Here is a 13,429-nt window from a genome sequence, read left to right as displayed (position 1 = left end):
CCTCGGCAGAAAAGGCAGTTGGACTGATCAGTGTCCCCGAGTTGGTCAAAAAATGCCTCAGAACACACCGAAGCGACGAGACGTAATTCGTCTCCATAACAGCAGGCGGCGCTAATCTGTATTGTCGCCCAGAAAATTAAAACCGGCAGGTTATGGCAACGCGACACGTGGGTCTGGTTTCTCCGGAAATTCAAAGACAGACTGTCACGGCGGCTACGATTTCATATTGTACTAAAATAGTTCACCGAAACGTGTTTCTGAAAACATTTTAAGCGAGAAATAGGCCGTGCAGTTGCTGAATCTGTCTTCATTATTGATCGACAAAGTTTAAAAGACTTTCATCAGATTTTGAGAGACTTAGTCACACTGATTCCGCTCGCCATTTCCGGGTGAGTCCCGACTGCCCTGTCTCCGACTGAGCGCGTCAGGTCGGCCAAAATGAAGGCCGACGGCCCCTCGGACGGACGACAGTACGGAACACACTGAACAGACTCGAGTCACCGACCTCGCCAGACTGTCTGACGGCCAATTATCGGCCCGGTGTGTAGCTGCCTTTAGGTGGAATATCCCTTTAAGATCTCATTTACACCTGATTTTAACATGCAATCTGGATTAGGAAATTAAATTGATAAGATGTAAATTTACAGAATGATTGGACCACCTCCAGATGTAACTATAATAAGTCACATTATTCAAAAAAAAAAAAAAAAAAAAGGTCACCTAACTCCCCCTCAAGCTGCCTGGTAACAAGCTTTCCTTCCTCGGCAAAGTTACAAATAATTAGAGGCCATACAGCAGCATCATCATCCTCCTGGATCTGCCACGCAATCTGTTATATGCTCTTCTACATAATATATATCTACCTAATTTAATGATTTAGATGCAAATAAGAAAGATTAATAAATGTAAATGTCAGTATTCAGATACAGCTCATGTTAACACAGGGTATATGCAGGAATCCTGAAGTTAGATTTAATACATTTTTTAAGAACCTTTCCATACTTCTAACTGGTTACATCAGCGACAAACTAACATATATACAAAAGAAATAGTATTTCATAAAAAGTCATAATAGTATGTTGTAAAAAAAAGTCATTTATATTGTAAATGTACTACACTACCTGGCTAACAAGCGTGTGTCAGGTTAGGAATTTCATCTTGAGAAAGTAGAAAGCTACTGGTTTAGAAACGTACTGGTTGCATGGCGACATGTTTTCTTAATTTGCAGTGCATTGAGTTCTCAGGGCCACAGTAGTCCAGGAGCCAACAACTAAACCGTTTTACTGTCGGACACATCAAGAGATGATCAGAAGGATTTATGACTAAATCCCTTTTATGGTTTTCATTTTAACTCCAAACTGTGTGGTGTGTGTGTCTCTCTGTCTTACCTGCAGTATCACAGAGTCCCTGAATGCCTCCTAAAATAGGGTCTCTGTCTGTGAGAAGAGGATTTTTTCTGCCAGGACCCGAGTCAAGGAACAAATCTGATTGGTAGGTTTCCTCCAGAGAGCCCTGAAGATGGAGAATAAAAACGGTCAGAGGGAGCCACAGAAGCTTAATAAAACTACCAAACATCTTGAGCAGTTTTTGTTAATTGGGTGAAATCATTCTATGAATTTTTCAGCTCCATTTTTGAAAGATATTTCACTAACTGTTCCGTGCTTCCTGCCTGCTGCTTTGTCATTTATAAAGCGGAACTATTCAGAGTGAAAGCCTCATAATGATCATCGGATTTTACTGCGAACTGAATTCAAGCTCAAAGCAAACTAACAGGGACTCTTGTTTCATGTGAACATCACTGCCGTGTTCTCGCTGCACTGCAAAAAAGTATCTTCCTACAGATTCTTTTTCTGGGTAAATGTTGAATCATTATTGAATACATTGTCTAACACACTTTGTAAACTTCTTTAAATAAGGTGCTGATTAACATTTCCTTCCCCTCACCAGAAATCTGTGGCTGAGGAGAAGTTCCTCTTCGATTGAGGAAGGATCTTGTTTCTGTCTCTTGTCCTGAATCATCAGCTGGGACAGCACCGCCTCATCTGGGTTTCGAGTCCTGAAAGAGAGGCAAAGAGATTGTAAACATTTGTTGTTGTTTTTTTATGCAGACTTTTTGAGCCCTGTATTATACATTTTGAGTAAATAAGTAGCTAATGTTAGCATTCAGCCTAAAACTATAGCTGAGCTTGATAACCTGAGTCTGATGCGTCCAAATTTGTCCCAAACTGGCCACCGTACAGAGTATAACCCTTTTTATCTAGCTAACAACATGGTCTTTGCTGTGGCACTACCCTCAGGACAAACTTTACATTTTGTGTCCCATTAAATGTAAAAATCAGAGAATAGTAAAGTTGTCTTTATTTTTCATGAAATCATCCAACAATGTTGTGTTCTAGAGTGTAATGAAGATTACAGCTTCACATTTAACATCTATGACATAAAGTCCCAACTTATGAAACATTGCCTGCAATATTTGTATATGTATTTATATTTGTACATAGTAGCAAAATGTTACTCAGTTCTTGTTTTTAGCCGTATTGTGTGATTACACTGAAAACACAAAAAGCGGAGTTAAATTGTACACACTGACTTTTCCATTAAAGCTGATTCGGATTGTGAAGGTTAAGTGTGTGATGGAAATTACAGCATCAGAATTAAATGTATTAAAAAAAAAAAAAAGGTGTGCTTACTATACTTGTTTAACTCATTTTGGAGTGAAATATTTGACAAGCAAAATGTCATGAAGGCTGCTCAAAAAGAAGCCAAACCTGTTCCGATTTCTGCTGCTCCACTTCTCATCCGTCTTTCACTTTGTAAACATCCTTTTTCAATTAATAAAAAAGGTGCAATTTTTTTTCTCCCTCAAGTCTCCTAAAAATTAATCTAGTAATATTGGACTGATTATCAAAAGGCTTGTACACAGGCAAATCAGGACAGATGTTGCATCCTTTCAGATAGAAAATATTTTGCATACTTTGCATTAAATACGTTTCCTCTTTTAATTGTTTACACTTTTACCTATTTTCCTGATCATTTGAGGGTAGTCAGGACTTCCTTACACTGCTGACAATCCTTAAAAACGTACAGTAAGTGTGCAGAGTGAACTAGCCCATCATACCGTTTCCTGCTCACTGTGACTGCAGGTGTGACAGTTGAGGGTTCAGACGAAGAGGATGGAGGTTTGTCTGCTTCCTCTGGCAAACTGCTGAAGACGGTCAGCTGGAAGTCATCGTCCATGGAGATATAAGGAGCCAACATGTCCAGATCCATCATCTCCAGCTGAAAAAAAAAGAAAGATACGGGTACCATTTAGTTTTGTTACCCACGGAAAACTGAAACAGACATTTGTGAGATTTCATTTTTCAAATTCCTTTGTATCGTTGATAGTTTGTCATTTGTATTTATTTGTATCAATCTTACATTGTCTGCACTTTAGACTTACATGTAAGATGTTTATCACTCTTTGTTTTTGATTATTAATGTTACTAAATACTCCGATTTTAGAAACAGATTAAACAAACTTCCTTACGAATGTATGCCCCAATTGTGGCATCTGCTGGTCAGAATATAGATTCCACTAATAGACGGTGAACAGTTTGTCCAAAATACAAATAAGCAGCTGTTCTTGTGTAAACAGTTATACAGAATGTGTTTGTGCGGCAAGCGCTATACTTATAATCTGATTTATTTTTATTTATATCCTAAAAAAAATAAATAGTTCAAAACATGACATTAGACGTGGAAGACTTAAGAACCGACAAAAACATGGTCTTCTAAAAGAAGACTGTATACATGTTACTGCGGTTACCTCCTGTGTTTCTCCTTTCGGCTGATTATCTTCTGGCCAAACGGCAAAGAACTGCTCCACCATGCTGGTGTCAGTCACCTCTTTCTCCTCCTTACAGGGGCTCTGATGGAGGTCGAGAGACATCGAGAAACAAGAAAACAAAACAGAGAGAGAGAGCGTAGATGGTTTAATCAGACAGAGAAAATAATACTTTCAAAGTTTTAACTGGATTTAAGGCCTGCATTTACCATCACTGGCTCAGGATCAGGTGAGGAGGCTGCTGATGATGATGATGATGATGATAAAGGTGGAGTGAGAGGGCTGAAGATGGGGGAGAGGAGCTTTCGCAGCTGTGGAGTGCACAGGTCCTGAGGGTGGTCTGGCACTGACACTGGACTGGGAGGACTGGCGAACGACAGCTCAACTAAATCTGAAAGAGACAGAGAACATGAAAAGACTCTTTTAAAATAGTTTTAAAAATTAAATTCAAACTGTACGTACCTGTAGCTCTTTGATAAACGCACACGATGAGCCACATATAAATTAAGTTGAACTAAATATTTTATGGCAAAATCTATTCACTTTTTGTGTGAATGCTGATTCAATTTTCGGTCGCCTACTACTTCTGCATACTTTCAGCTACAAAAAACATTCAAATATCAGAATGTTCAGCTCTTTAAGGACATTTGTGCTTGTATTCAACTTTTCTATACCATTTATAGTTTTTAAAATATTAAGCTTTTTCCTTTTTACATTGAAAGTCAATGGAGATGTCTTTAAATCCTCTTCAGGCTTCTTCCACTTCTAAATGCTACTCCTCCCACATACTTTAACCTACAGGCGTCAATCAAACTTTGAACTGTTCACAAAACCTTCAGCTATTAATGCTTAGTGTTTAGTGCTTCTTTAGGCTTCTTCTGCGTTTTTAAGGGCTGCTTAGTGTGGGTTATGTCACAGCTACAGTGCAGAGAAGAGAGAACATTGTCTTAAAACAACTGTTTAAATGGTGTATGAGAAGTAAGAATTGTGGCCGTAAGAGCAAGTTATACGTCAAAACGTAGATATACTTGTCTACTTTCAGCCAATGTGCTCTTGAGCAATAGGACTTATACATTTGGCTCATTGAGCCTCCAAATGAAAAGCCACAATTATTCCTTCATTGACAGCTGTTCTAAAACATCCTCAACATTTCTGGATGAAAGCACTGGGAAGTATAACTTTTTAATAACTTTTTTCAACATACTATGCTATTACTGCAGACTCTGACCAAGGTTCAACCCTGGCCCTTTTAATGAGGTTTTTGTCAACATACAATACTATGATTTTTTTCGACATACTATACTTTGATTTTTTTTTTTTTCAAACATACTATAACTTTATCACTTTTTTCGACATGCTTTACTATGACTTAACTTTTTTTAACATGCTTTACTATGACTTAATAACTTTTTTTTTTTAACATTTTGCTTTTAACTATGACTTTTTTATCACTTTTTTCGACATACTATACTATGACTTTATCACTTATTTTGATATACTATACTATAATTTGTTTTAACATACTATAGGCTACTATGACTATCACTTTTTTTCAACATACTATTCTATGACTTTGTCATCACTTTTTTTCCCCACTCTGTGGGTTGCACCACTTCAACAGGCAACCAGCGAGTAGTCATAGCAGACTTTGACCCAGGTTCAATTCCTAGTCCAGGCTGTCCCTTTTCAGGACTTTTCAATAAAATACTATGACTTTAGTGTAAATGTTGATATTATTCAACATTTCAATGAAATTTGTACTAATTGAAACCATTGACACTTTTCCAACTGTTCTCACTACTTCACCTTCTTCTTAGGCAATTATGCCAGCAATCCAGTTTAGCTTTAGCAATTTAGCTTTTCAGCATTCAAAAGCATTTTCTGCAGGAAATGCATTTTCTATTTAGCAAATGTTAGCAGGCTAACACTAAGGTGATGAACAAAAAAACCTTCTTAACAGCATGTTGCATGTTGATAGCATGTTAGCATTCTAATGTTAGCACTTAGCTTAAAGCATGGGGTCATCCCTATGATAAAAAACTAACATTGTAAGAGATTGGTAAGGGCTAGCCTCACAGTTCAAACTGCAAAAAACCAAAGGGATATGGACGTTACAAATGCCGATTGCCACTGCCAGCCACTGTGGAGATATCAACATCATCAGTAGGCCGTAAGCTGTAGGTGGGTGATTTCAACATAGTGACCCAGGGAAATATACATTAAACATTTGACCAGGGGAAAACACATTGTTGATAACATAAAACCCCTTTGAAAGGTCTCCTTAATGTGTTATAGTAAGACGATACTGAGCTGGGGAACATGGAACCATAGATACACTCCAACTAAGTGCAGCCTTAGCTGTTAGCATAACTGCAGACTATTAGTCTTGTTTTTTCTTAACAGCAGAAGAAAGTAAAACTCCAGTGCAGCCAACATGCTTTTTAAGAAACCCTCATCACTGGTGCTTAAAGTAAATAGAATGATTTTGGTTTGTCTCACCTCCTATCAGCGGGACAATGCCATCTCCGGCGGCAGGAGCCAACAGAAGAAGCTCCTCCGGCTTCTCCTTCAGTTTGTTGAAGATCTCTGCAGTGCTGCTGGGATTCAAATCTTCGTCCTCAGTCTGACTGGAGCTGCTGAGATGCTCACTGTCGGGGTCAGAGTCACTGAAGTCAGATGTCCCACAATTCTCTGGTGCAAGCGCTGGTGAGTTGGGTTCGGCTTTAGGCAGCTGGCCACAACGGATCTGCTCCACAGAGAAAACAACGTCTGGCTGCTCCACGGCACTGCAGAAGAAGAAGACGATGTAGGAGACGGAGTTTGTAGTTTTCTGCATCCATTATGTTCCCACATCTTCTGTTACAGCACAGACTTATATGACATGAGCTCACTGCTTTTTTTAAAGTACCTGAGTATGAAGTTGAGGCAGACGATGGCCTCTGGCTTCGACATCTTGCTGCTGTAGAGGACGGTCGCCTGAGTCTCGGCCCAGACAAACCCGCCGCTGTTTGCCAGGAAACGGTAGTGTCTGGTGCTCACCTGACCTTTGGACAGCACTGCACCGGACAGCGACACAAACAGGAAAGAGATGCGGGGGTCACAAGGTACACAGAGGAAGGACCAGAAGATTGTAACTTTGACAAAATCCTGCTCCTGTATGTCCTGACGCATTCTCTGTCTAGTTTGTTTACAGAAGTCTCTCTCATGTTTCAACTTCAAATAAAGATGTTTCCTCCGTGGGCTTAAATAATCTACAATCCTTGAAAGCATTCATTAAAAACTGACCAAATGGGGTTGAGCGTGTGCATCACACTAAGGCTCAGTCCTTCCCACAGCGGCCCGGTTTCGAGCCCAACCTGCGGCCCTTTGCTGCATGTCGTTCCCCGTCTCTATACCCCCCCTTCCTGTCTTAATCTGTCTTATCAATAAAGGCCATAAAGCCAGAAAAAGTTTATATTTTGAAGACAAGGTTCAACATCGATTAAATGTTGTGTTTCAAAAGTAGGTCTACATGTTAATATACAGTTGTGTTCAGAATAATAGCAGTGTGATTTAAAAAAGTGAATAATGCTCAAAATCCTTAGAATAGCTTTTAATTCCATAATATCAATGCATTGGGAACACTGCACATTCAATTCCAAATCAAAACATGACCAAAATTGATCAAGTTTGTGTAATACCTTTACAGAAAGTGAAGAAAAAGGAATATTAGGCTGTTCAAAAAATAGCAGTATTTGCATTTTTCTTTACAAACTCAAACATTTACTGTATAAACTGAAAATGTCTCAAGGGTTTGCTTTACTTTGAATCACTGCACTAACGTTTAGTTGCATAACTATTATTTCTGAGAACTGCTTCACATCTGTGTTGCATGGAGCCGACCAACTTCTGGCACCTGTAAACAGGTATTCCAGCCCAGGACGATTGAACTACATTCCACAATTCCTCTGCATTACTGGGTTTTGCCTCAGAAACAGCATTTTTGATGTCACCCCACAAGTTTTCTATGGGATTGAGGTCTGGGGATTGGGCTGGCCACTCCATAACATCAATCTTGTTCATCTGGAACCAAGACTTTGCTCGCTTACTGGTGTGTTTTGGGTCATTGTCTTGTTGAAAGACCCATTTCAAAGGCATTTCCTCTTCAGCATAAGGCAACATGACCTTTTCAAGTATTTTGATGTATTGAAACTGATCCATGATCCCTGGTATGCCATAAATAGGCCTAACACCACAGTATGAGAAACATCCCCCTAACATGATTTTTGCACCACCTTGCTTTACTGTCTCCACAGTGTACTGTGGCTTGAATTCAGTGCATGGGGGTCGTCGGACAAACTGTCTGCGGCCCCTAGACCCAAAAAGAACAATTTTGCTCTCATCAGTCCACAGAATGTTGCGCCATTTCTCCTTTGGCCAGTCAATGTGTCCTTTGGCAAATTTCAACCTATTCAGTACATGTCTTTTTTTCAGCAATGGGACTTTGCGGGGGCTTCTAGCTGATAGCTTGGCTTCACATAGCTTTCTTCTGATCGTAACAGTACTCACAGGTAACTTTAAGTCTTCTTTGATTTTCCTGGAGCTGATCATTGGTTGAGCCTTTGCCATTTTGGCTATTCTTCGATCCATTCGAATGGTAGTTGACCGTTTTTTCCCACATCGTTCAGGCTTTGGATGCCATTTCAAGGCATTTGAAATCATTTTGGCTGAGCAGCCTATAATTTTCTGCACTTCTTTATACGTTTTCCCCTCTCTAATCAACTTTTTAATCAAAGTCAGAGCAATGTCTGGAACGACCCATTTTGCTGAGTATTTCAGTGTGAAATGCACTATAACCAGCATGCACAACATTTGCTTCCTTCCTTCCTTAAATATGGGCCATAACTGACACCTGTTTCTTCACAGAATCAATCACCTCACTAATTGAACACAACACTGCTATTATTTTGAACATGCCCCTTTCAATTACAGATTCAATTACACAGAATGAGCAGCATGCATGTCATGACTGTTGGGTCTGTTGGTTTTCTATGACTCTACAACACTTACTAGTAAATTATTTGCCATGTAGAAATATCACTTCTATCAAAAAATTAGATTTATGAGGTTAGTGAGGTTGGACTGCTATTATTTTGAACACAACTGTACATTGTTAATACTGTTTTCAGGTAGTTTTATGGATACGTATATTCAAGTAAAATTAAAATCACACACACACACACACACACACACACACACACACACACACAGAGAGAGAGAGAGAGAAACTCACATGTGTGCAGGCTCTTGTTGACGTGATTGGAGTCGAGTGCGTGATAAAACTCGTAGGCTGAGCGGCCAATCAAATCTTCAGGTTTGTATCCCACCAACTCGGTCACCCTGGAAACGAGAAGAAGAAAGAAAAACAAAGGAAGAATTAAAAGCACAAAACATAAAAGATTCAGAGATTTCCTTTCCTCTCTGTGACGTGATATTCTGGAGGAGAAGCTCTCTTTTCTCTTGCCTGCCATCCACAGACAGGTCAAAGGTCAGTTACAGGACTCAGCAGTCTGCCTACCTGCCCTCGCAGTGTGTGAAGCGCAGGTCCATGCTGTGGCGGGTGAGGAAGGTGCACGTGTCCAGGGGGAACTCCACGCTGGACGGGTGAGGGATGGGTTCACACAGCAGGGTCATCACTCTGCCTACAGAGGGTGACGTGGAGCCGCCAGCCAACTGACGCATATGACCGGTGCAGTGGAAAACCTGCAGACACACAGAGGGAACAGTCATTTAATTTTAAAAGAAGATTTTTTTTAAGATTGATTTATTTAAGGATGGGCAGTTGGAGTCTTAGATCCAAATTCAATAAAAATCCCAACAGACTGCCTAGTGTAAAGTTTCTAAATAATGTAAATTATTCTTTGTGTGAATGATGTGCAGCCAGAATTAGTATTTTTTCTGTTGTACCCTTGGGGAAATGTATTACTGCTTCATCTGTTTTCGTCTTTCTTTTCTTACGTTTATGTTTTATGCCTTTATAAATGTATTATACTGCTCAAAAGACATTTAGGAGCTATTCCTGCTTCTGGCAACGGTTGTGCTTGTTAATTTGAGATGCGAGACTTGCAGATGAAGTAAAAAATGAGCCCACAGTTAGTAACAATGTGACAGGAGCCAAAAAAAACGCTCAGAAATGGCTTGGTGTTCAGATTAATTAAGAGATACGTTTATACAATCTTTGGTAACACTGAACCTTCCAGGTAGCAGACTTGATGTTGACGGTGCGCCCCCTGCTGGTCAGAGTGCTCTTCATTCGCAGGAAGAAGTTCCTCTCACTCGGCTGTTCTGCCAACAGTTTCTTACTCGAACCTGAAAGCAACATGATAAAGCTATAACAGAAATGTATCATTCTTAAAAAGTCAGAAGTATAAAAAAACACCTTCCTGTTCTGCATTTAAAATGACTTGTTACTGCCAAAAACAGTGGATGATATCTGAGAACTAGTTCCGTATTTTGACGTCAGTGTATGACGAAAGATAGGGAAATTAAAAAGCATCTAACCTTCTCACAAACCCAAACTATGAACAAATAGCCCAAAGCAATAATTTCAATTATTCTAGTGCAATAATTGCATCCATACCGTGACATGTTTACATTACAATCTCTTATTCCAGTGCAAAATTACATTGGATTTATTTATTTTACTTATTATGTTTAAACCTGTGGATGTTTTGTCTTTGTGGTGTTTTTCCTGGTGTCTTTTATTAGACTTGATCCGGAGTAGCGTGCTTAATTTTGTTGTATTCTGTGACAATTAAGGCTTCTTTTTCTAAAAGTGTGTGTGTTTGTTTAACATTAACACAGGTCCAGGATTTATGTTACAACTCCAGAGGCCTGTACTACGAAGCAAGATTTAGCGTTACCGAGGTAACTTCAGGTTCAACCCTGGGTTTTGTGTATCACGACGGTGGATCATTTGTTACCGGGTTCAATCGCCGTGGTAACTTATGCTGAACACCTAGCCTGCTCAGGAGCAGGTTATGTTGGAGATTAGAGATCAACCGGTGTAAAAGCACCGCCTACTGACCAATCAATACTTGGTTGATAACAGCGTCACCGTTCTTAGAAGATCAGCTGGAGCTCGGTGGGCAGAGAGAGAGAGAGAGAGAGAGAGAGAGAGAGAGAGAGAGAGAGAGAGAGAGAGAGAGAGAGAGAGAGAGAGAGAGAGAGAGAGAGAGAGAGAGAGAGAGAGAGAGAGAGAGAGAGAGAGATGCTCTCATGTGCTCATAAAAGTTAAAACATTTAGAGACTGACAACCCCGTTAACATTCCCTGATGGGTATCTTAGGAAAGATATAGATTTTCAGCGCAGAGAATTATATATAGGCTATTTGTCGGCTTCTTGAGTCGTGTGTTGCCAATGCGCACATTGGTTTGAATTATATTTTTATATTTTTTTATTTTCTCTCATGATCGCTTCCCACTGCCAGGGTTGCAACTGAAATAAAAGGCTAAAGCAACGACAGTTTATGGAAAGCACAAGTGTAATTATGGTCAGTTGTGCCTGACTGATGGGGAAGTGATATTGATAAGCGTTGTGATTTACACATAACAGCGTCAGCTATTTTTTTGCCAGCTGTCCTCCTGTTTTAGGAAGCAGTGACTGTATTGCGTTTTGCCTGTAAAACCGTGTCTGTGTTCTTCATATTCATGTAGAATTATAGTTTGCCCTTCTTATGTAAAATATGCAGCTCTAGTAGAGGTTTGCGATTGGTCGTGCTGTGTGAACGCACGCGTCACTGGATTGGGAAACCCTGGGTTGACTGAACTAGTTGTTAACCACCGTCGTGACACAGCTTATGCGGGACCGCGGTTGTTAGGTTAGGTCAGTGTTTCTCAAATGGGGGTACGTGTATCCCTAGGGGTACTTTGAAGGACTGCAGGGGGTACGTGACCTCTTTTGCAAAATGTTTTTCAGTTACAAGGCTGTAGTTACTTCTACTGTCATTTTTCTCCAAGTTTGTTGCTTTTTTCAAAGTTTTTGTCGCTGTTTTTGAACTTTGTCACCTTTTTTTTGAAGGTTTTGTCACTTGTTTTGACCTATTCTTGCCTTTCTTCCTTACTTTTTTCTACTGTCTTTTTTTCTTCAAACTTTTTTCGAAGTTTTCATTACTATTTTCGACCTATTCTTGCCTTACTTACTTCTTTCTACCGTCTTTTTCCAAGGTTTGTCAGGTTTTTTTTAAAGTTTTTGTTTCCAGGTGCAAGGCTGTTGTTTAGTAAATCTATCGCCGACATCGCTGTATTGTTCCTCTTTATATTGATCTTATATTGATATCTTTTTTTCTACCAAAAATTATTTGTGCTGGTTAGGGGGTACAAGGCTTAAAAACTGTTTAAAGGGGGTGCATTATTGAAAAAAGCTTGAGAGCCACTGGGTTAGGTGAAGCCGGGTAACTGAAATAATCCAGAGCATGCTGATCTTGATTCGTAGTACAGGCCTCTGTTTGGGTCTGAGAGGAAATCTTGAGCATGTCGTTGTGCGAGAGGATTTTTGTTGTGATAATACATGGTGTGTCTGACCTGGACGTGGAGTCAGCAGGTCCCGGAGCTCCTCCTCATCACAGGCATGAATAAAGTCATAAATATTCTGACCCAGCAGCTCCAGCTGTTAACCACAAACAACAACTGTCAGTACCAAACACAAACACATGCATCAGTTTGAGGTTGGAAAGTTGCTGCAACTGAAATACTTTTCACTATACCACTATGTATGGTATGTGTATATTTCATGTACAATCATGTATTCAGTATATTTGGTAAGGGTCCATCTGTATTCACTTTTTTCTTTATTACAAGTTTTTATAAAAAAAACACTTTACTTTTAACAATGTGTTGTAGTGCTGTCAATGTTAAATTAATCCAAACAAACTAAATCAAATTAAATCATTGGCAGGAGTTGGAGAATCTTTCCTGAAGGAACAGACACTGAATCCGATCACAGTTGGAATAAAATCATTACAGCTCTACATTACATTTCACTCTGTATTTCTGTATGCACGGATCACAAGGTAGTTGTGTTACAATGACAAACCCGATCCCCAACAGAGCTAAGAATAGTTTTAATGGATGGCTTCTCTCTGCTCGAGTCACTCAGAAAAGGTCACGTACTGTCCCAGAGGCTTACAGTAAACGCTCTGACTCAGAACAGGTGAACCAGACACATGAATGGAGAATGGAGGGGGGAGTCTGAATATGTGAACATATTGGTTACTGTGTGATCTGTGTATATAATGTTTTTTTGTTGTAATGTTGCTGAAGCTGAACACGTCTGTCCTGCAGGGTGTTTACCTGCGTGATTCCGAGATATTTGCTGACGTTTTCCGTCAGGTAGATCATGTCTCCCTCCTCGGTCATCACCATGACGAAGCCCGCCAGCGCCTGAGGATAGAAAGCATCCATTGGATCGTCCTCCTCCCCCTCCTCTTCAGACTCCTCTTTCTGATTCTTACCTGCGGTAAAAACGACCAGGCGATTATTACGGCAGACAGAAGAGCCTTGGTTGAAACTTTAATTGCCTGTTGGGTTTTCATGAACCAAAATATTTTCTGACCGCTGCCTAACT

The 13,429-nt window shown here is 39.9% G+C and overlaps 1 protein-coding gene across 2 annotated transcripts in view; it reads right to left on the bottom strand.

The window, feature by feature from the left end:
• The window catches only part of hif1al (hypoxia inducible factor 1 subunit alpha, like), a 28,545-nt gene that overhangs the window by 2,273 nt on the left and 12,843 nt on the right, over nucleotides 1-13,429 (bottom strand). The window contains exons 3-14 of one of the 2 annotated variants that reach the window (XM_031304192.2): nucleotides 13,156-13,316; nucleotides 12,388-12,472; nucleotides 10,059-10,174; nucleotides 9,384-9,568; nucleotides 9,099-9,205; nucleotides 6,735-6,882; nucleotides 6,326-6,612; nucleotides 4,036-4,217; nucleotides 3,809-3,910; nucleotides 3,119-3,279; nucleotides 1,945-2,056; nucleotides 1,389-1,512 (exon numbers count right to left, since the gene is read on the bottom strand). In XM_031304192.2, coding sequence (XP_031160052.1) covers nucleotides 1,389-1,512; nucleotides 1,945-2,056; nucleotides 3,119-3,279; nucleotides 3,809-3,910; nucleotides 4,036-4,217; nucleotides 6,326-6,612; nucleotides 6,735-6,882; nucleotides 9,099-9,205; nucleotides 9,384-9,568; nucleotides 10,059-10,174; nucleotides 12,388-12,472; nucleotides 13,156-13,316 — 1,770 coding nt within the window. Of the gene's footprint in view, nucleotides 1-1,388; nucleotides 1,513-1,944; nucleotides 2,057-3,118; nucleotides 3,280-3,808; nucleotides 3,914-4,035; nucleotides 4,218-6,325; nucleotides 6,613-6,734; nucleotides 6,883-9,098; nucleotides 9,206-9,383; nucleotides 9,569-10,058; nucleotides 10,175-12,387; nucleotides 12,473-13,155; nucleotides 13,317-13,429 lie in introns of both variants that reach the window. The other variant, XM_031304191.2, reaches the window with a different exon arrangement.

Source organism: Sander lucioperca, chromosome 5 (assembly GCF_008315115.2).
Source record: "Sander lucioperca isolate FBNREF2018 chromosome 5, SLUC_FBN_1.2, whole genome shotgun sequence".
Classification (NCBI taxonomy): Eukaryota; Metazoa; Chordata; class Actinopteri; order Perciformes; family Percidae; genus Sander; species Sander lucioperca.
The sequence above is the reverse complement of the archived record's forward strand: the minus strand, read 5'-3'. Positions and strand labels throughout refer to the sequence as shown.